At 43.6% G+C, this 22,525-nt stretch overlaps 1 protein-coding gene across 3 annotated transcripts in view; it reads left to right on the plus strand.

Annotated features, from left to right (window-relative positions):
- Positions 1-8,326: 8,326 nt before the first annotated feature.
- RHPN1 (rhophilin Rho GTPase binding protein 1) overlaps positions 8,327-22,525 on the plus strand; it is a 45,843-nt gene continuing 31,644 nt past the window's right edge. For all 3 annotated transcript variants that reach the window (XM_034763716.1, XM_034763718.1, XM_034763719.1), the window contains exons 1-4: positions 8,327-8,441; positions 16,211-16,339; positions 21,561-21,636; positions 22,398-22,475. In XM_034763716.1, coding sequence (XP_034619607.1) covers positions 8,407-8,441; positions 16,211-16,339; positions 21,561-21,636; positions 22,398-22,475 — 318 coding nt within the window. In that variant the 5' untranslated portion in view covers positions 8,327-8,406. The remainder of the gene's footprint in view (positions 8,442-16,210; positions 16,340-21,560; positions 21,637-22,397; positions 22,476-22,525) is intronic.

Here is a 22,525-nt window from a genome sequence, read left to right on the forward strand (position 1 = left end):
ATAAGCTTTCGTGGGTAAGAACCTCACTTCTTGCATCTGAAAAAGTGAGGTTCTTACCCACGAAAGCTTATGCTCCCAGTACTTCTGTTAGTCTCAAAGGTGCCACAGGACCCTCTGTTGCTTTTTACAGATTCAGACTAACACGGCTACCCCTCTGATACTTGCTACCCTGTGGTGGTAACTCACTGTGTGTGAGGTGCTAAATTGGCAGTCTTGTAGATTCAAGTCTTTGTGGTTAGCATAAAACAAAACCTGCAGTAGTATAAATTGTCCACATGCTGCCCCACCAAGGCTCCTCAACCTTTCCTGGATGTATGGCCTCTGAGGATAGGATCATTCAGTCTTTTATCTCTGCTGTGACTGCCAGTAAGATTTTTTTTTTCTTTTCTTTTTTTTTTTTTTTGGGTGTGTGCGCGCAAGATGTGAACACCAGAAAATGAGCTAGTTAGTACAAGTTCACCTCAGTTCATACATTGTAAGGCACCAAACAATCATCAGTCACAGTTGCCCCAGGCGGCATTCAAACCTAAACTTAGAAGTGAAATACTTAATGGTCCCTTATTATTGATGCACTGCATTACTATAATGCCTAAGAACCATAGTCATGGACCAGGACCCTGTTGTGGTAGGTGCTGTACAGACACAAAACAAAAAGACAGTCCGTGCCCTAAAGCGTTTACTGTCTGCGGCTATGTCTACACTACCACTTGTGTTCGTATAACTAATGTCGCTCAGGAGCGTGAACATGGAATTTCTGTGGCGTTTTAGAGACAGTTCACTATGTCAATGTGGGCAGCCACAAACCATGGCACACGTTGTTGATGACTGCAAAATGTCTCAACTTCCTGGAGATCTTTGTGCCTTGAACATTGTTGATAAGAACGACTGGATTGCATACACCAAATAAATAAATAAATAGATGCAAACTTGCAACTTATGACCTCAAGTAAGGAACAGGTCTCAGGAATAGCTAATTCTGTTTTCATGCTGCTAAATACCTAATTGGTAGAGGGGAAGGAATTGAGAGAACTGCTCCAGAAAATGATCAAATGTTCAAAAGCATCAGCCGCTCCCTGATATGTGAAGATGCCCATCTGGATGTATTAAAGGTTACTTCTGAAGTGTAAAAGTTTTAAACCTTTACTGGAGTGTATATCTGGCTTTCCCCTCAACATCTACATGCATCTTCACACTTCTCAACATGCAACCTGTTCTCCATTATGCATCATTTCATAGGGCTTCTCTACACTGGCACTTTACAGCGCTGCAACTTTCTCACTCGGGTGTGGAAAAAACACCCCCCTAAGCGCTACAAGTTTCAGCACTGTAAAGTGACAGTGCACCAGCGCTGGGAGCTATTTCCCTCATGGAGGTGAGCTTTTTTTAATATAGTGCTGGGAGAGCTGGCTCTCCCAGTGCTCTGCCACGACTACACAAGCCACATTAAAGTGCTGCCGAACGCTGCTAGTGAAGAAGTGCCCTTAGTATGACTCAACCCTGGAGTTAAACTGACATTAATCACAGGCAGAGGGTCACATGAGTAGAATTTTCATTGCTATAGTCTTCCACCTGTAACTTCTTTGTGAGTTGTACTAGCATTGGCTCCCTTATACTTTAACTGTTAGGTGGGAGTTTAGACTCCTTCAGGCCTACTAATTAGCATCACCTCTGAAAGTTGTGCTCCAGCTGGAGCCATGGTTAGTCAGCACCAGTCTCCTAGGTGTGGTATCAGAAAGCACACCTATCAATGTTGTCTAAGAAGCATCCATAAGCATTAAGGTGCAAAATGTGGTGTTTGATAACTGTGTCAAAACAAAGCATTGATAAGGGCTTGTCTGCATGAGGAAAGTTACCAGCATACTTTGGTTTCAAACAATTAGATTTTTATCAGTAAATGTTGATTTCGTGCGCCCCCACCCCCTTGCCCAAATGGACAGAAAAATATATCCATCAATAATAATAATAGAAATTTACAGATAGGCAAAGTAAGAAAAATGCTGATTGAGAACTTATTAGTTTGATTTAAGGATATTTATTTTGTATATTTTGATGTGATGACAATTTGTGCTTTGATGGTTACAAAGCTTTAACTTTTTGAATCTCAACATCTGCTGTCATTAAGTTGTCTGATTTCCCCCCCCCCATAAGTTCCCAAACTGTGAACATTTAAATTGATAACAATAAAAAATGGTTAAAAGTAAACATTGATATTATCCATCAAAATTATTTTTAAAAAATCTGATTTTTGCCAGGCTTACTTGTTAGTATATCTCCCTATGTAGATGCTTCTGTAATAGAATAAGTGTCCACGTGAGGATTTATACAAGTATAACTACAGCAGTATAATTATACTTGTAAATTTCCCCACGTACTCCTATCTTAAGTCAGCAGGAATTACCAGATGACATGTAAGGGGCCTCGTCTATTTTTTGTCCCCTCCACTTTGCATGAGACCAACCTCTCACTCTTTCACAACACTGAAACAGCTCTAGCACATTTCTGTAGAACACTTTGTTTTCCTTTTGTGTTGGACACTGAATGTAATGTTTGGCAGGCTTTTTGGGCCTAGAACGGACTTGCTAGAATAATACTGGCTCTAATCCTGGTTTGTCAGAGGCAATAAACTTCAGTGCTGGACACAACTTGTGTAACTTAATGACCCATACCTTATTCATTCCCATAGCTTTCTTAACATGCTGTACTCTACGTACATACAATCCGTGCTGCGTTCTGAGTGTTTTGTGCATGCAACAAAGATTATGGACACCTGTTGACAGAGGAGATGCTGTATGTTTACTTACCTGTTTTAACATCCACTGCAAAGGATGGCTAAGAAATCTTGAGTTAAACCTTGAATTTCACTCAGAATGTGACTTGTGCAACTGTAGCAACTGCACACGGAAATGCCTTTAATATCCAGTAAAGGCCTGAGAGGTTACTACTAACTTCATTTAATTACAGTTGCTCATTATGTTTCGAGATTGGGCTTAAGGTTATGCAGGAAATAATCAAGCAAGGAAATTCCTACTTAAATTTAAAAGCCATCCCATGTGCCCTCTCTTGACTGGCTTTGGAAGAAATGTCCTCACTGAAAACTGTAGTGTAGTTTTTGTTTTTCTTTATACTACATTTTTAAATCTCCAGGGACTCTGGTCAGCAGAAACAGGCAACTGTTCTTTGTTCATTTGAGTGCAGACTACCAGAGGAGATGCACTCTATGGGAGAGATTTTTTCCAAAAGTACCTAACTGAGTTAGGTGCCTAACTCCCATTTAGCTTTCAATGGGAGTTACGTACCTACCCTCACTTAAGTGAGATTTTTCAAAAGCACCTATTCTCTTAAACTTCTGTTCATTCTTGTGATGGTCTCTCACTTTAAATGGGAAGAACCTTCATTTTAGATTATGTGCTTGTTTTCTTATAGGTAAAAATGTCTTGAGGTAAAATGCTGGCTGAATTTCCTTCTTTCCTTCAGTTTAAAATTAGTTGCATTTTAAAATGTCGAGAGCAGCTAAAGACTAGAATCTAGATCTTAGTTACTACCTACTGTAGCTGTTGCATAGTGCTCATTCTAACAACTGTTCAGTAATAATACTGTATGATAGCACTTCTAATCTTCAAAAGGCTTTACTAAGTATCTCACAGGGCGGTGGGAGGGTTACTCAGTTTTACAGTGGGTGGAGGAAAAGGAGGCAGAGAGATCAAATGAATTTCCTAAAAGCAGTAAGTCTGAAGATCCTGACTTGCATTCCTATGCTTAAGCCACCCCTCCCATAACCCTGTGCTACATGATCCAGTTTAATACCCGTCTTTCCAGTACAATTTTACTGCATTTTCTGACTGGCTGAGGAGCGAGGGTGGGAATTGAAAACTAGCTCATGAAAGTTGATTGTTTAAATGGTGAGATTGTAATATTCAACTAAAAAGGCAGTGAACAGAGCACTTGTTCTAATGCTTGCTTTTATAAACTCATGACTGTGAGCAGCACAGTGCATCTGTCTGATCGGAAACTAAATAGTATTGTGGGCAAATCCAAAGAGGGCAACTTCCCAGGCTGCTGTATAATGAAAATATTAAGTTTAATGCTGCCTTGCCTCATCTCACGTCTGTGGTTAGGATGTTCCTGGAGGTATACAGGAAGGCCAGAGTTTCCCAAAGAGACTGAGGTTTTTGGGTGCTTAATTGGAGACATCTTAAAGGGATTGGATATTAAGAGTGGGGGTGCTTGGCATGTTTTGAGAATCTGGCTCCTTTAAGATGTCCCAAATTGGGCACTGAAAAATAGATAAACCCAAATCACTAGTCATTTTTGAAAAATTTGGCCTGAGGGATTATCAAAATCTAGTGTCATCTCTTCTTTGCTTGTTACCCCTGTGGAATTATCAACTTTCACCTTTGCCAAAGCTGTGATACCCTAAAAGATAAAGTTGTGTAGGTAAAGATCTTGATTTGGGTGGGGAAACATTATTAAAGTCATTACTGTATTTTAGCTTAGCTTTTACTGGTTAAAAGGAGAATTTCCTGTACATCTCTCAAATCAATAAAACGATTTTAAGTGTTGCCATTGTCCATGTGGAGACCTGCCTCTGCTACAGTGTGTGATCATGTTAAAATACGGCTGGGGAGGAAATCCTCTCAAAGAAAACATCTGTTGCTTCTCAGAGCTCTGTCTCCTTTGCCGTGTGTGTATATATGTCAGCATCCCCACCTGTGTTCTGTTTGCCTCACCTCTATCCCTTCAAAGAGGTACATAAGGATTTGGTTAAAGTTCTTGTGGTTAGGGATGGGATTTTTCATGAATGTAGCAGTATGATATCCATTTTAAGGGATCCCTAAGAGTCTTAGATTCCTTCTGAACCAATTTTTTTTAGACCTTTTAGTCTCCTTGAATCTGCTGTGATGATTCTTAACAGGTTCTCTTGGAAATCGTCATTGAGACTTACTTGTCTGTTCTTAGTGACTCTGTTTTCCTCCACTTGACTAGCACCTAGATAGATGCTCCTTTGTGGTCCCCCAGCCTGCTCCACCTTAGCTTGGAATAACTGGCACAATCACAGAATAGGTCTCTGTGGCTGCAAGATTCCTCATTCTTGCTAAAAATGGCAAGATTCAATCTCTTATATTAAATTCACTTTGGTGAAGAAGCAGAGTGTTTGCAAAATGGGTGTGGACCTTTTGAGAGTTCAATATTTGCTCCTTAAAACAGTCGTCCTCGGGGTTATTCATTTGTTTTTAGCATCTTACACCTGAGGTTTGTGGGTCAGCTAGTTTTTAGTCCCAGTGACTCATTTAATTCCTCCAGAAAGTTCATGATCTCCCTCTGCCTTTCTCCAATCTTTGTAATGCATGCATAGATTAATTTTTGTGTCACATCTGAGCACTGATCAGAGTATTAGAAGCTGAGGAACAGAGGTCATGCCATCTGCTATGTTAGTCTGCAGGCTGAATGCTGCTAAACAGTAATCACAAATGTCCATCCCTGCTTATACCAGTCACTCACTCAAGTCAGTCTCTTTGTATGATTTCAAAATATCCAGAACAGTTAGTCCCCAGTAGATTATAAATTACCTGGAATCTTTTTACAAGCTACGTTTCCCACCCCCACATCAGTTATTAATCAAAACAAATATGATCTCATTCTTTTTCCACTCCTAAATAAGTTGCACTTATTTCCTGTCCATCTTTCTTTTTTTTTAACTAGGGTAGGTTTCCAAATCCACGTTCTCTTTTGCAATCAAGAACTAGGTTTTTATTGGCCCCTACATAACAATATCATGAACCAAAGCTGAGGCCTGTAGTTTCTCGTTTAGAGACTTTCTTGCAGCTGTGTTGGCCACATAGCAGTCTTAGGCTGCATTTATAAGACCACTACCTCCTCTCAGCATGAAGCACATGATCACCTATTCTATAATCAGTATATTCCCCAAGCAGTACCTCCTTTTAAGCAAGGAGGAGAGACAAGACTTCACGAAGTCCACTGGGGACTTCTACATGCAAATTTAACTTTATCATCTAAGCACATTCCCAGGTACCGTGATGGGTGCTGTAGAAAATGTGTCCATGTCTACAGATAGGCATGGAACCTCACAGACTAACACAGATTCCCTACCCACCAGAGCCTGCTACCTAGGTGAGGGCAAGGAAGTGATGCCCTGTCCCTATCCTCACCCTGTGGTGACCAGGAGAAGACAAGTGAAATAAGCTGATGCCACATGAGAAGCTAATGTAAGCTACTCTCAGTGGCTAAAAAATAAATAAAAGTGGTGCCTTTGTTTTGGGTTTTGACCTAATCAGAGCTATAGTGAGTCTTGAGAAGGCCTGAAAAGAGGAGGAGGAGTTAGTCTTTTATTCTAAAGCCATGGGTCTGTGGCGGCTGGAAATAAGGCCATTCTGTTGCTCTGAAAGAACTTCACAAGAGAAATTCTGAGTGAATTCCCCCCACTCCCAGTGCTGGGGGCCAGCACTTGCCCTAGGCAGAACTGAAGTAGGACCTGTGCTGGCTGCACTGGGGTGAAATTCACCCTATATGTGTAAACTGGCGTGGGTGGTTTTGTTGGTGCAAATTATCTGACATTAACATAAGAATAGCAGACATCCAGGTCTCCATCTTAACACAACTCCCCTGCCTTGGACCCCTCCAAAAAAGGCTTTTTATTTAGGTCCATGGCACTCCTAGGGAGCACATTTCACCATTTATTTTCTATTGTGTGAGGAGCAATTCAATCTTTCTGTGTGGGTAGAGCTTTTATGTCACTGTGGAATCTGAGATCCTCCTCCTGACAGTGTTTCTGTTGGGAGTACCCGCTAATATTTCTTTCCCTCCCCTTGTGAAACTTCAAGATAATGTATATTTACTATTTCCCCAAAGTGATGATTAAACTCATAACAATTCCCTGCCTATAAAGAAACTGACTCAAAGAAATTTTTGGGTGTGGGGGGGGAGGGAGTGGAGGAGAGAATAAAAGTGATAAATGGGTTACATTTAAAAGTAATGCCCTGATTTTCAGAGTTGCTGAGCAAGCTCAAATCCTTCTGAATTCAGCAGGAGCTCATCACCCATGGAAAATCCGGATGCTAGTGTCCAGGCTGCAGTTATAGATTTACTGTGATCTGAGGCTCCCAGGGCTGGCATCCTAAATCTTTCATGCTATGGCCATCTGATAAAGTCCTGTAAAGGAGACAACATATATTATCTCCGGAGATCCCATATTGTTAAAACTACCTGGATATCCACCTAGTAATCCAGGCAATCTAAGCAACAATGGTACCAGACCACACTAACACACTTTCAAAAGGCTCCGTTGTTTCCCAGAGCGCTTGAATCGCTGAATAACCTCAGTAGGTGGCTTACTGCGGTGATCGTCAGTGTTACTATTTATTGTCATTTGCTGAAAGGAATGAGGCATTTGAAATATAGTGCTAGTGTTGATATCAAGGGAACGGAGGTGAGCAAGTGGTGTCATTCAGTATTGTAGAAGGGAGTGCTAAGGGGGAGCAAGTGATTGTAATTAAGTGATAGCTGGAATATTTCAGCGGCCGTCTGGGTTAGATGCAGATCTCTAAGAATGATGCAGATAAAGGCAAGAGGAGGACTGAAGTATTCAGTAGGTAGCAGATAGCAAACCCACCCTTGTGAAAGTAAGGCCTTGTCTAGACTGCTTCTTACTGTGCTGAAACTTTTTCGCTCAGGGGTGTGAAAAAACACCCGCCCTGAGCCATGCAAACTTCAGCGCTGTAAAGTGGCAGTCTCGGCTCTCCAAGCTCTGGTCAAGTGTAGGTAGTCTCTTGGTCTATCCAAGGCCGTGATCGAGTGTCTTGATGTTTTTGGTCTTTTGGCCTCAAGATGAAAACCTTGTCTTTGCTTCTGGGACCTCGAAGTGAAAAAATTCTCTAAGTGCTCCGGAGCTGGGAGCCGTGCTCCCAGTGCTGGTAGCTATTCCCCTCGCGGAGGTGGTTTTATTACAGCACTCCCAGCGCTGGAGCCGCAGCGCTTTGATGTCGGCTGTGTAGATATGTTGTGAACTAAAACTACACTTCACACCATGTGTCTTGTTTATTAAGCCATGTCATTGTCCTTGGCACTTTGACACAAAGTGAAGATGATCAAACCTGGAGGAAAGAATAGCAGAGGCTTTTGTTTTACACTATTATCTGTTGACTTGCTGCTTGTCGGCAGTGCAGAAGCAATGGGTCTCCAGGGCGGATTTGAAGAAGAAACAGATGAGGTTGGTGGCATAGCAGGGTGGGATAGCAAGGCTGTTCTGAGTTTGAAGATGTCATGTTTGAACAGGATATGTTGTGACCATCTCTTTTTTTCTCTTAGCAGGGCTGCGATCCCTTTGCCCAGACCCAGCGCAGCAAACTGCAGCACCGCCGCGCACGAATTAACCAACAGATCAACAAGGAGATGAGAATGCGAGCTGGGGCAGAAAACCTCTTCAAGTGAGCACTGAACACCTATGTGCTACCATTCTGAATTGCCTCTTAGTTTAGACTGATTATGCTCCTCTTTAGCAAGAGACAGTGACGTGCACTAGAAACGTATCCGTTTGTTCGCTTACAAAGACTAGTGACTCGGTGTTACTAGGCTACCTGTATTGGAGAGGGGAAGAGTATATTCTGGATATTCTGTCATTGTTTCCTATACTGGTCAATTGGGGGATAGATAAGGTGACTAAATAAGACTCTCCCTGTTAATTATGAGTCTGTTCGTGTGGCTAGGGCTTTTTCCCTACCGCCTTTTGCAGCATGACTAGAAACCAGAAAGGAAGAACATAACCCTGTGCTGTGCTGCTGACCTGGTAATGCTTTATTGGTGGCTTCAACTTCTGGCCACTTCTCATCCTCCACTTCTGCATGGTGAGGAAATGCACAACATGGGGAAGTGATTTCTAAGCATACTAATATGTTGTGCTTTAATTGGTCTGTGTAGACCCTGCAGCTGCTCACTGGGGAACTTGTAGTATGCACCAGCAGGGTCTACACATACACTAACGTGTTACGCATTAATTGGTATATCAAAATCACACCCCCATAGTGCACAGTACCCCGCCATATAGAGAAGCTCTAGGTTGCTCCTGGATGTTATGCCTCATCTAATTAAAAAGACTTGCTGTGTCCTTTTCTGCATGACCCTGCTTCATAAAACCAAGGGGAAATGTTCCATGTCAGCAGGAATGTGCCAGGGTGTGCTGTGTCTATCAAAATCCTGAATCGGAGTGATGATACCTGCCATTCATAGGGCATCCAAGAATGTGGGCAGCAAGTAGTTCCACTCCTCCTAACATCGGCATTTCAAATCCAGCATAGGTCAAAAAGAGTGGGGGAGCTAGAAGGAATGCAAGGCAAAACACAGGCAACTTAATTACTTTGTTGGGGAGTATGAGGCGCACCTGGGCCAAGTTAGGAAGCAAAACACCCTGATGTTGCTCTTTTTCAGGCCGCTGAAGTGTTTGGCTCAGCAGTTTGAACACCTTTCCCACTGGTAATTCTTTGGTGAGCCTGTTTTTGAGATTAAACAGATCCCTTCTGAGCAGAGGTTGGCCATGAAATCTCAGATTTTGAAGTTTTGAGTTAATGGAAAACCAAAACTTGACTCCTAAAATCACCTGAAATTTAGTCATTTAGTAAAGTATTGCTATTTTTCCACAGCTTTAAGGATGTGACCTTGTTCTCCAATGGTTAGCACTGAAGACTTCTGGCCTTGTCTACCACTGCAAACCCAAAATGTAGTCAAGGAAAGCTGTGATTTGTACTAGTTGGTGGTGCAGGGTTTACAGCTATGTGGGTGGGTGGAAATGAGCTGTTGGAGTTAGGACAAGTTCCCATTGTAGACACAACCATATGCCTTAAAATGATCTGTTTTGTAGCCTCTTAGAAAAGAGGAATGACACTCCAGTGAATGGTGTGTTTGAAATAAAATGCAGTTTTGTTGCATGGTGTAGTAGGTTTTGTTTGACGGATAAATAAACTGACTGAGGGCAGGTCTACACTAACCCCCCAATTCGAACTAAGGTACGCAACTTCAGCTACGTGAATAAGGTAGCTGAAGTTCCAAGTACCTTAGTTCGAACTTAACTCGGTCCAGAAGCGGCAGGCAGGCTCCCCCGTCGACTTCACGTACTCCTCTCGCCGAGCTGGAGTACCGCAGTCGACGGCGAGCACTTCCGGGTTCGACTTCTCGTCCAGACAAGACGCGATAAGTCGAACCCAGAAGTTCGATTTGCTTGCCGCCGAACTACCGGGTAAGTGTAGACCTACCCTGAGACAGTTAAACAATGAAAGTCCTTTCCCCATCTTGTTCAAATACCACTGGCTCAGCAAAGTAATTGAAGCGATTAAGGGGTTGGCAATAAACCATATTTTTAATATCTCTGTACAAAGAATTAACTAAGCAAACATTTGATAACTCCTCAGATTGACCAAGACTCTCATAGTTATATAAGGTATGTTCTTAATGAGATCAAAATGCACCCTTGTGCAGAGTCTAGTATGCAAACTAGAAACTGTTCTGTTTTAAGCAGTGCATTGGCCTTGTGCTGACTTTCTGCACAAAGGTAAATTTCACCCTTAATGAATGGTTGGCCATTCCCTGGGGGGTTGTACCAATATATGGAAGGTGCCGTGTGTGACGAGTTGGATCACAGAAACCCCCTTGTGAGCTACTACCCGATGTGCAAAGACTACCCCTGCTCCTGTTTTCCCTGCCAGCTCAGGACTCCAGCACCCTGTCTTGTTGAGCCAGACACTCCAGTCTGCTGCAACACAGACCCAGGGTCTGAATCACTTGTCCCAAGGCTGCAAGTTTACCTGAAAACAGTTTACAGAAGTGTGTTTGTCTCTAGCACTCAGATGCCCAACTCCCAATGGGGTCTAAACCCAGATAAATCTGTTTTACCCTGCATAAAGCTTATGCAGGGCAAACTCATAAATTGTTCGCCCTCTATAACACTGATAGAGAGAGATGCACAGTTGTTTGCTCTCCCAGGTATTAATACATACTCTGAGTAAATTACCTACTAAATAAAAAGTGATTTTATTAAATACAGACAGTAGGATTTAAGTGGTTCCAAGTAGTAACAGACAGAACAAAGTAAGTCACCAAGCAAAATAAAATAAAATGCGCAAATCTATGTCTAATCAAACTGAATACAGATAATCTCACCCTCAGAGATGCTTCAGTAAGTTTTTCTCAGACTGGACACCTTCCAGGCCTGGGCACAATTCTTCCCCCTGGTACAGCTCTTGTTCCAGCTCAGGTGATAGCTAGGGGATTCTTCATGATGGCTCCTCTCTGTTCTCTTCCACCCCTTTATACATCTTTTGCATAAGGTGGGAACCCTTTGTCCCTCTGGGTTTCCACCCCCCCTCACTGGAAAAGCACCAGGTTAAAGATGGATTCCAGTTCAGGTGACATGATCACATGTCACTGCAAGACTTCATTACTCACTTGCCAGCACACACACATACAGGAAGACTCACAGGTAAATACAGCCATCTGCAGACAATGGGAGTCATCAAGATTCCAAACCATCATTAATGGCCCACACTTTACATAATTACAATAGGCCCTCAGTTATATTTTATATTTCTAGTTTTAGTTACAAGACTGGTACATTTATACAAATCGGATGATCACGCTCAGTAGATTATAAACTTTGTAATGATACCTCACGAGACCTTTTGCATGAAGCACATCACAGTTACATTATATTCACTTATGTTTTTATAAAACCATATAGACTGCACAACGTCACACCGTGTCCTAGCTAAGATGGATCGATTCAATACCAGACCTTTCTGAAGTGCTGCTGCCTAGCTAATTTCATTTGCAAACAGAATATAGTCTGACCTGTAACCTATACACTTGGCACTTTAAAAGGCTGATTTTTCCCAAAGCTGAAAAAAATTATGAGCAAAATTCGCTGGGAGTAAACATTTTACATGTAAAACTGCAAATGAAAACTCAGCGCTAAGTGTTTTCATATATCCAAATCCTCTTCCCCTCCTTCCCCAATTCTGCATTCGTGAAACAAGGCCTCTTTCGTTACAAATCCATCCTGCTTAAAAGGAGGTGAAAGCAGCAATTTAGAAAAATGGGAGAAAAATAAATGGGTAAGCTGATAGAGTGTACAAACCAGCAATTAGAAATTGCACGTAATTGATAAAAGAAGCTAAATGTCAATAAAAAAAAATCGATGGCCAGTTAGACAACAACAAACAATTCTTTAAATATATTGGGAACAAATGAAATCGTAGCAATGGCATAGACAAGTATGGGAAAATTCTCAATCTTGATGCAAAAGAGGCAGAAGTGTTCAATAACTACTTCTGTTCTGTACTTGGAAAGAAGTAGGACGATATATGGCGATAATTTTATCAGTAACTAAGGAGGATGTTAAACCGAATTGGCCGGGAGCTCTGTTATTTTTATGTTTTTAACAAAACTTCAAACACGGGGGAAATTCCAGAGGACTGGAAGGGTAAACGGATGACCCAGGAAAATATAGACCAGGTTATCCTAGGCAGACAAAATTATGGGAAGGCTGATATCACTGATATGGGATGCAATCAGTAAAGAAGTAATAGATGGTAGAATACTTAGAACCCCTGTGCTTTATGCAGTGGTTTTATCTGTTACTGGATCGTGGCGTTTGTGAACACAACTTGCCAGAGGCTTAGCCCTGAGCCAGGCTGAGGTATGGCCTTGTCCTTTTTTGGCTGGACTCAGCTGAATAGAGGCCCAACTTGATTTAGCGTGAGAGACTAGAACACGTTTAGTAGACAGTTTAGGTGTTGTCAGCTTTCCCCTGCCACCAGGTTCTCTCTTCCTGTTTTTTTTCTGAGCTGATAAGAAAGGTGCAATTGGCTTGAAAAGCTGTCTCATCAAAGCAGGCAACTCATTGCAGTTGAAATCCATTCTTCATGTTTACATCTGCTGATGTTAAATAAACGGGAGAGAAAGCAGGGCATTCAGCAGGGTGCTGCTATGGAGTGACCAAAGAACAGGCTTTGAGCTGCAATATATTGCTATTTGCACTGGAAAGGCTGCACTTTTCATATCTAAGAATTACACCTAAAAGAGCTAAAAATGGTGTGGAATCTCAGTTGAAAGTGTGGATGTGTAATAAGATTTGAGCCTGTATCGGAGATACTGGCTTGTCTGGTATCACTGGAACTCTGCAGCGGAGGCAGGGACAGAATCCAGAGCAGCATTCAGTGCCTTGATCGTGAGACCATGCTTTCTCTTCCTGAAATCCCCTGGCTCGTTCACCACCCACCTTCTAACTACTGCAGCAAATGAGGCCAGAGGTCCTACAGACCAGTCTCCTTCGCTGCACAGTGCTGATTAATCCCCAAAGCAGGCCCATCCTGTTCACTGAGTAAGGCAGGGGTCCTGTTGAAAAAATAGTGTATGATCATGTAATTAAAGACTAGCATAATTAGGTGTGGAAGGATTAGCGTTTTATTTTAAATGTCAATTTCACCATACACACACACACAATCAAAAAGTCCATCAATGATAGAAATTTAGAGAGGCGCAAAGTAAGACAAAATGCTGTTTGAACTTTTTGACTTAAGGATATTCACTTTATATATTTCAACATGTTTGTGTTTTAACAGTTATAAAGTTTTAACTTCTGAATCTCAACATCAGTTGTCATTGTCTGTTCCTCCCCATAATTTTTCATAACTATGAAAATTTAAATTGATAAATAGAAAAAATGCTTGAAAATAAACAGATCTGTCAATTTTATAAAAAATAAAATACAGATTGAGTTCTGCCAAGGTTAATCATGGCACATGCACACAAGAGGCTGAAATAAGATTGCACAGGCAAGCTTAATTCTGATGTTTTCTAACTTATGAGGGCTTGACTTTGCAACCTGATTTTTGTATGATCATGCATATAGGGACAAGACGGCAATGTTTTCTAATGGGAAGGTCACTGGATTAGAATCTGGCTCTCCTACTGACTTGCCGTGACCTTGGGCTACTCAATTTACCTTCCTGAGCCTCTGTTTCCCTTCCCATCCTCTCTCGTCTATTTGGATTGTAAGCACTTTAGGGAAGGGAGTGTGTATTTTCATACAGCTCCCAGCTCAGTGGGGCCCCAATCTTGCTGGGGGACTCTGGGCATTAGTGTATTATGAATCATTAATGATGATAAAAGTATACCTTCATACTTATCTGTAAGGGCCCAGCGTGTTCCCTGCCTCCATCCCTCTCCAGTTTGCATTCTGTCATATGTTCAAACCTGATGTTGAGGCAGAAAAGAGCATGATTTTAAAATGTCAGGAAACTTTTTTTTTTTTTTTTAAAGGTGAGCTTGCCCCTATCCCACATACTGGGTGGCCCTAGACCTGTGGTTTTCAACCAGGGGTATGCGTACCCCTGGGAGTATGCAGAGGTCTTTCAGGGGGTACGTCAGCACCTCTAGATATTTGCCTAGTTTTATAACGGGCTCTAGAGCCCTGCAGTGGGACTGGGATCCTGCGGGTCCTGCAGGAGCTGCTGCCATAATAGCAGGAGCAAGATAACAATTCAACAAACAGTGCAGGACGCAGCGGGAGTGAGTACTGCAGGGCGGGGCTGGAGCGGGATTTAAAACAATAGTCCTACTGCACTGCAAACATCTAGCAGCTGCTGCTCTCCAGCCACCCAGCTCTGAAAGCAGTGCCTCCACCAGCACTAGCGCAGAAGTGAGGGTGGCAATACCATACCATACCACCCTTACTTCTGTGCTGCTGCTGGTGGTGGCATTGCTTTCAGAGCTGGGCGCCCGGACAGCAGCTGCTGCTCTCTGGCTGCCAAATGACAAGGCTCACAAGTGAAAAACAGCCTCAAGTATCACACTCAAATGGAAGTACAATATTTATATCCTCATTGTTTTTATTTAACAATTATATGGTAAAAATGAGAAAGTAAACAATTGTTCAGTAACCGCGTGCTGTGACACTTCTGTATTTTATGTCTGATTTTGTAAGCCAGTAGTTTTTTAAGTGAGGTGGCACTTGGGATATGCAAGACAAGTCAGACTCCTGAAAGGGGTACAGTATCTGGAAAGGTTGAGAACCACTGCCCTAGACCACACTGTGGAATTCTGAGACTCCCACAGAGTTAAATACCAATCCTTGCCCATGTTTGTCTTTTTAAACTAAATACTCCAGTTTGCGATTGTGTGCAGCCTCACTTGAAGGCAGTCTGAAAGCTGCTTTGCTGCTGCCACCTAGCAGAACAGGCCACGGAGGCTGCTGGGCACTGTCCTAGCTGCTAGGCTGGGGACACTGCTAGAAATAAATATCTCCTAAGAGAAGCTGAAGGGAGTCGGGATACCATGTCCCACTGCAGACCCAGCTGCGTCACACAGGCCGCGTCTACACTACCCGCCGCATCGGGTAGTAATCGATCTATCGGGGATTGATTTATTGAATCTCGTCTGACGCGATAAATCGATCCCCAAATCGACACCCGTACTCCACCTCGGCAGGAGGAGTAAGTGGAGTCGACAGGGGAGCCGCGGCGGTCGACTTGCCACTGTGAGCACGACCAGGTAAGTCGAACTAAGATACTTCGACTTCAGCTATGTGAATAGCGTAGCTGAAGTTGCGTATCTTAGATCGATTTTTCCCCCCACCATGTAGACCAGCCCACAGAGCCTTTTCCTCCTCCTGCCTCCCCCCCCCCTTCAGCCCCCCCCCCCCCCAAAGTTGCTCTTTTGTCTTTCAACCTCTCAGTCTCTGCCTGCTAACTCCTATTTTTCCATCATGATAGGTGGAAAGTCTTCAGACTCTGGAAAGCTTGTGTTCCAAAATGCATTTTGTGAAGCTCAGTGGAAGTACCAAAGGTTATGTAGTGGTTAGGGCAGGAGTCCAAGAGCAAGCATGCTTCCTGGGTTCTCTCCCAGCTCTGTCACTGACCCAGTGTGAGAGATCTGGGCATCTGTCTCATTTCAAAGGTCTTGGTCTCGGTTTCTCACTCCAAAATAGGAATAACATTTCTCTACCTTGTTGGAGTATTCAGAAGCTTTACTCATTAGTTTGGAAGGCACCTTGAGAGACTCTGAAATGGCCTATATGCGTAAAGTGGTGCATGTTATTCTAGTGGCAGCTGAAGGCTTGTGGTTTGAATGTGGTAGATCAGTGGCTTTTATCTTGTGGACCACTTCCTAAGACCATTCCTCCTGTGCTCTGTCTCCTTTTTATTTTCAGGGCCACAAGCAATCACAAAGTAAAAGAAACAGTAGCCTTGGAGCTTAGCTATGTTAATTCCAATCTGCAGTTACTGAAGGAAGAACTAGAAGAACTGAACAGCTGTGTGGACGTCTACCAGAATGACAGGTAAGGTGTATGGGGAGGCAGGTCACCAAGCTGACCAAGAAAGTTGCTAGAATTGCAGGGCCCAGAAAAATGAAGAAAGTGGTCAACACCTAAGTTCCCTCTAAGGGGCCTGGAGAAGAGCGGGGAGAAAGTTGGGGTGTGCAGGGCTGCGGCAGGGCGAGGCGCCTCTCCTCTGAGGCCACTGCGGCGGGGAGAGGGCTAGGGGGAGTCCTCTCTCCCTGCTGCAGCCCTGGGGAAGCCTGCACCGCAAACACCTCATCCCTGGCTCCACCCCAGAGCAGGCACCCCCAGCCAGACGCCTCACCCCCAGCACCCCAAGCCCAACCCTCTGCTTTAGCCCTGAGCCCCCTCCCACACTCCGAACCCCTCTGCCCCACCCCCGCCACACATCACCTCCATATTGGTTCACATAACAAAAATCATTCCGCACAATCATCTAAAAAATTAGAGGGAACACTGGTCAAGCCCTTGGAAATCAGGTGTGCTAGGCACCCAGGTGCCAAGACACCATGGTGATGGGCATAATATAAATACCCTGTACCTAGCTAGCAATATGCTCAGTCTGCAGTAAGCCTCAATACGTTTGCACAGTGGAAGCTGGGGCCCATTCCTCAGGAAAGTTGTGGAGAGACCTTTTTACCCCCATGCCTCCTTCACAGTAGACATTGGGGTGTTTGGCTATGAGTGAAGTGGATGTGGTCTGTGTGTATATGTTGTATATGCAGCTGCCCATATAAGCAACGGTCCCTACACACTCTCCCACACAAATTATATCCCTGCTCCTAGCTGGAATACAGCAGGCAAGGAAGCTGAGAGCAGAGCTGGATTTGAGGCGATTACACCGGCCTGATTAATACAGTTCCTGCTGTTTGCACGTTTGGGGTGTCAGTGTTGTCTCGCTTCCGTGTAACCAGTGGGTACCACTGGACTGAGAGTTGGGAGATCTGGGATTTGGATCAGCCCTTCCAATGACTTGCTCTGAAGCCTTGAGTGTGTCCCTGATTCTCTCTCTGCCTGGGTTTCTCTATCTGTAAAATGGGGATAATAACCCTGAGGATTTATCAGCTAATGTTTGTAAAGTGCTTTGAGATGGATGGTGCTTTACAGGTACAGAAGGCTGATACAGAAGGAGTAATGCAGGTCTTAAATGTATCAAAATCTCTCCTCAAACCAGAGGGTATATAAGCAAAATCCCCCAACACACAATTTGCTCTGCAGGTAAAGCTTGAGTATGTAATGAAAGTAATTAAAAACATTCCTACCTAGGTCCTTAGCCTCCTTTTCTTGGTGCTTTGCTTCTTGTGAAGTGGATTATTCACATGCTTTTATTTCCCCATTCGATCTTTTTTTTTAAGAGGCCAGACCTTTCATTAATTGCAGCACATGGTTGCTTTGAAGTGCTTACCAGCAACCTCATCTGCTTGACTCACAGTAGAGGTAGTCCTAGCACCCTAGCCAGCAGCAAGCTAACATGCTGGGACGTCTCAGCAGAGCTGTTTATCTGGATGAGAAGGGAAGAAATGCCTGAGGTATAAATATCAGGGATGGTGCAGCAGTCTCGGAGCTTGAAATGCACCCCTGCCCTCCCCCTCCCCCCCGCAAACATATGCGCACACCTTGGTTCACTATAAAGCAGTTCAGCGAGTGCTGCCCATGTAGCTGTCTTGATGTCCCTTGTTCCTTCCTAATACTTGTGTTTCGAATAGGGTGAAGTTAGCAGAGGGGAGGTTTTGTGCTCCAAGAGGGTTGCCTGAAAGCAATGGTAAAGTATGAACTGCTCTCAGTTTGCAGCTCATTATAGAGATAGTGAAAGTAAAACAGAACCTCTCCCCCAGGGACTGACTGGGTGGCCTGCCCATGTGCTGGGCACGCAAGAGCTAGATTTAATAATGTAGGGAAGCACCGTGAGCACCCTCATCTCCCATCAGGGGCCACACGGTGACCTCTGAATGCGGCTAACTATATCCAACACTGGAGGTTTTTTTTCCCCTTCCCCAGTGGTATGCAACCACTAATATCGAAGGGCCAGATGTTGCAGCCTTTCCCCGCTTTAGTGCTTGGTCAGGTGATTACTCGCCTGATTCAGGGCAGCTGAATTGAGACTACGTGCATAAAAGCTGCTTGAGGTGAATAAGGGTTCAGAATCGATCCCTTGACTCAGTCATCCAAATTAGTAAATGATGCAGGTGATTCCTAACCACCCCAGGCAGACAGGGGGATATCATTCTGCTGCTGTGCTAGTGTGACTTCCTGGCAAGTAGTCCTAGGTCTTGTCTACACTGCCACCTTACAGCGCTGAAACTTTCTCGCTCAGGGGTGTGAACCTTCCTCCCCCTCTCCTCCTAGCGATGCAAGTTTCAGCGCTGTAAAGTGGCAGTGTAGATATAACTTAGAGAATTTTTCACTTGACCAGAGCTCAAAGAGCCGGGAAGCGAACACCAGTACTGGTGTACTGGGCCAGGAGCCACTCCCCTCGTAGGTGTGGGTTTTTTACAGCGCTGGGAGAGCTGGTGCCATGACTACACAGCCACGTTACAGTGCTGCCGCAGTAAGATGTCTGCACTATGCAACTTTTAGTGACATGACTGTGTTGCTAAAGGCGTGCCCTGTAGCTGCTGTTTGTCAGCTCTCTTGCCAACAAAACACTTCTACCCCCAACGAGCAGCATTAGCTTTGTCGGCAGGAGAGTGTCTTGTTTTTGGCAAAACTTTTGTTTTTCGGGGTTGTGTGGTGTGTTTTTTTTTTTTTTAAATAAACACCTCTGAAAGACACAAGCTTTGTCGTTCACTTGCCCAGTGTAGAAATAGCCTTAGTCTTTGTAACTGCCCTCAAAGGCCCTGTTTTCTGTAGTTTTAAAAAACACCAAACAAAACCCTCTTCGTTTATTTTGTGGCATTTGGATCAAACTGAAATCTCATTAGAGAAAAAGTGATAACCCCTTTTCCACACTCATTATAGCTCTCAGGAGGCTGTTTATTCAGTGACTGAGTAAGTATGAACAGACCTAGATGTGCATGTTTGTTTTTCTCTTCCTCTCCTCCCCCCCATTTTTCATGACCATGTGATATTTCAGAAACTGCTGATAAGCTCTTGGTGTTAATGACAGACCTAGGTTAAATAACCTGTTATTGTGTAAACACTGACTGTAATGGTCCTGACCCTGTGTGACCCCCTCCAGATCTCACTCCACTAGCCTTTCCTGCCTCTTTGAACCAGTCCTTTGGGAGGCTGTGTGTGTTTGTGCTAGCATGTCCCTGTAAAGAGGATTAGATAAGTTCCCAACTTTAAATAAACAATTGTAGGTCCATTAGGCAAGTTGTGGTTTGTGCAAAAGAGGAGGCCTGATGGAAAAATCTCAATCTGCTGATTTACACCGCAAAGGGTCCATCACTGAAGCAGCTAGAAGTGGGATTATCATTGCTTGGGGCTCACTTTGCTGTACTTTCTCATCTGTACAGGAGTCTTATTTGTAGATATAATTGTGGACTTTTGAAGGGGCACTTGTATTTGGTTAATACTCTCTAGAGATGAAATGAAATTAATGGAGATATCCCATCTCCTAGAACTGGAAGGGACCTTGAAAGGTCATCGAGTCCAGGCCCCTGCCTTCACTAGCAGGATCAAGATGGCAGGGAGAGGGTCCCAAACCAAATCTTGCTAATCGAGGGCTATATTTTGAGGGCCTGATTCTGCTCTCACACCTGGGGACTAGGAGTTGCTCTACTTTACAAGTCAATGGAATTACAGCAGAGTGCAGAATTGGGCCCTGTATCTCTAATAGGCAAAACCAAGCCTCTGGATCCAAATGCTTCCCAATATGGAGATTTGGTATCCAGGACCCAATCTGAACTTTCCCAGCATTGGCGTTCTTGGTTTTAATGTTCAGATCCTGCCCACTATAGGAAGAGGCTTGAGCTTCGCTGCAAACGGATCTGAACCTAGACTGGGGTGGTCTCTTTGCCAAACTATAATGTGCTGCAGGCCCAGTGACCTGCTGCTGCTACAAAGACATGAAATTCAAATTCAGATTTTTTCCAGTTTTAAAAGGCAGCCCTGGCTTGATGGTTATCTTGCAACCATTGAAATGCTGGCTCTAAACTATTCGACAGGAATCCTCTTTTTAAATGTTGAAGTTGTAAACCATTTACAAGGCACACCTTAATGAACACTTCTCATCTTCAGAGTGCTTTACAAACATTAACTGATCCTGTGATTGTAGGCCAATGTTATATCCCCATTTTATCGGTGGCAGGAACTTAAGCCATCCTAATTTCTACCCCCTTTGGCAAGTCACTTAAGTGTCAAAACTGGGATTGGAACCCAGGAGTTGCTGGATCCCTGATCTTTGCCCAGATCTTTGCCTGTCTCCCAAGAGCTGTTCATTAAGACACTTTAGACCAGTGGTTCTCAAACTTTTGTACTGTTGACCCCTTTCACATAGCAAGCCTCTGAGTCCGACCCCCCCCCCTTTATAAATTAAAAACACTTTTTAATATATAACACCATCATAAATGCTGGAGGAAAAGCAGGGTTTAGGGTGGAGGCTGACCGCTCGTGACCCCCCCATGTAATAATCTCGTGACCCCCTGAGAGGTCCTGACCCCCAGTTTGAGAACCCCTGCTTTAGACCATTGCAGCCAATTCAGTTTCTGATCTTTTGGCTGCTTTTTAAAAATTTAAAATAGCAACCTAAAAGCACTAGATTCTTACCCATGCACTGCAAAACATGCACCCAAAGCCCTCATAAAGTAAAATGCTGTTCCTGATGTGAGATCTTTCAAAACTACCTTCACAGCTGAGAATGTTCGTGTCCGGCTTCTGGGTGCTCCCTCACAGCCTGGTCCTTTTTAAGGCAGGTGGGAGTTTTGTCTTTGACTTTAATGGAATCATGGTCAGCACCATGGTGAAGTGACCATTAACCTGAGACACTCAGGCCTATAGCATTTGGGCTGCCACTGAAGTAGGCCAGAGAAGAATATAAGAAATGCCCCCAGCGGATCATATTAATGACCCGACTATCTCAGACGCTGGCCAGTAGTGGCTGCTACAGAGAAAATTAAAACCCACATACTGCACCTTTTGCCATTTTAATCAGGGGTAACATTTCTTCCTGACCCCAGCTGGTGATCACTTATGGCCTGAAGCATGAGGATCCTTTGCACATATAAGATAATAGTGACTGGGAATATAAACTTTGCTTGTCTGTCATCTTTTGTTTTAGTGAATCTATCAGCGTCCCTATGATTCCTTTGGGGCTAAAGGAGACTAAGGAAATGGATTTAATGGCCCCATTAAAGGTAAGCCTGCTTAAAGTTTTTTGAGTTGACATTCTGACTAAGGTGGGGTGGCACCTCCCACCTGTATGAATCAGCTGTCCTCCTGCTGACTCCTTTTAACTTTAAGAACATAAAGGCATAAACTTCAGTATAGTTACATTATTCCTTAAATATCGCATGTACATACATCATGCCATGATTATGAACATCAGTATGTTGCAAGCTTTCAACAGAGACCTTACATGTTATCCTTTATGGACAAGTACCCTGTAAGTAATGTATTTGATATAGTGAGTTTGTCAGGTCTGAGATGAGTTGTTTGCAAAGAACAGGGGATCCATTCCCAAGAGGCCTATGTGTCTCAGTAAATAAATTTAAATTTATTAAATGTATTTTTATTATAGTAACACCAGTTTATAAAGCCTTGCAAACAATAGGCCAGATCACATCCCCTGGGTTTTTACTTACAAAGGGGATGAAAGCAGTGGAAAAGCTACCAAAGAACTGTCCCAAAATCTCTCGCAGATGGGAGCCCAACCAGTTCTCCAAGAGCCCCTGTGCATAAACATTGTTTTGTTTTGAAGCTTTGCAGGGTTAGGGAGTGTGGTGGAACTGCAGAACGGTCTCCTGGCATTGTTTGCCATGTGTTTACAAAAGGCATCTACTCCTTTGCTAAGAGAGATGGTCAGTTGCTTGTTCAGTAGCCACAGAAATCACCCAACAAACAAAACCAAAAGCTTCTATTTTTTTCCCTGTCTCTCCCCTTACCCTCCCTTTTCCAGGATCTCATCTGTGAACATTATGGGGAAGATGGCATCTCATTCGAAAAAGAAATCAAAGAGCTCATGGAGCTTCGGCAGGTTTGTGCTCCTCATGTTTAAAAATGAAAATCCACCCCGTTTTGGCTGAT

This window comes from Trachemys scripta, chromosome 2 (assembly GCF_013100865.1).
Source record: "Trachemys scripta elegans isolate TJP31775 chromosome 2, CAS_Tse_1.0, whole genome shotgun sequence".
Taxonomy (NCBI): Eukaryota; Metazoa; Chordata; order Testudines; family Emydidae; genus Trachemys; species Trachemys scripta.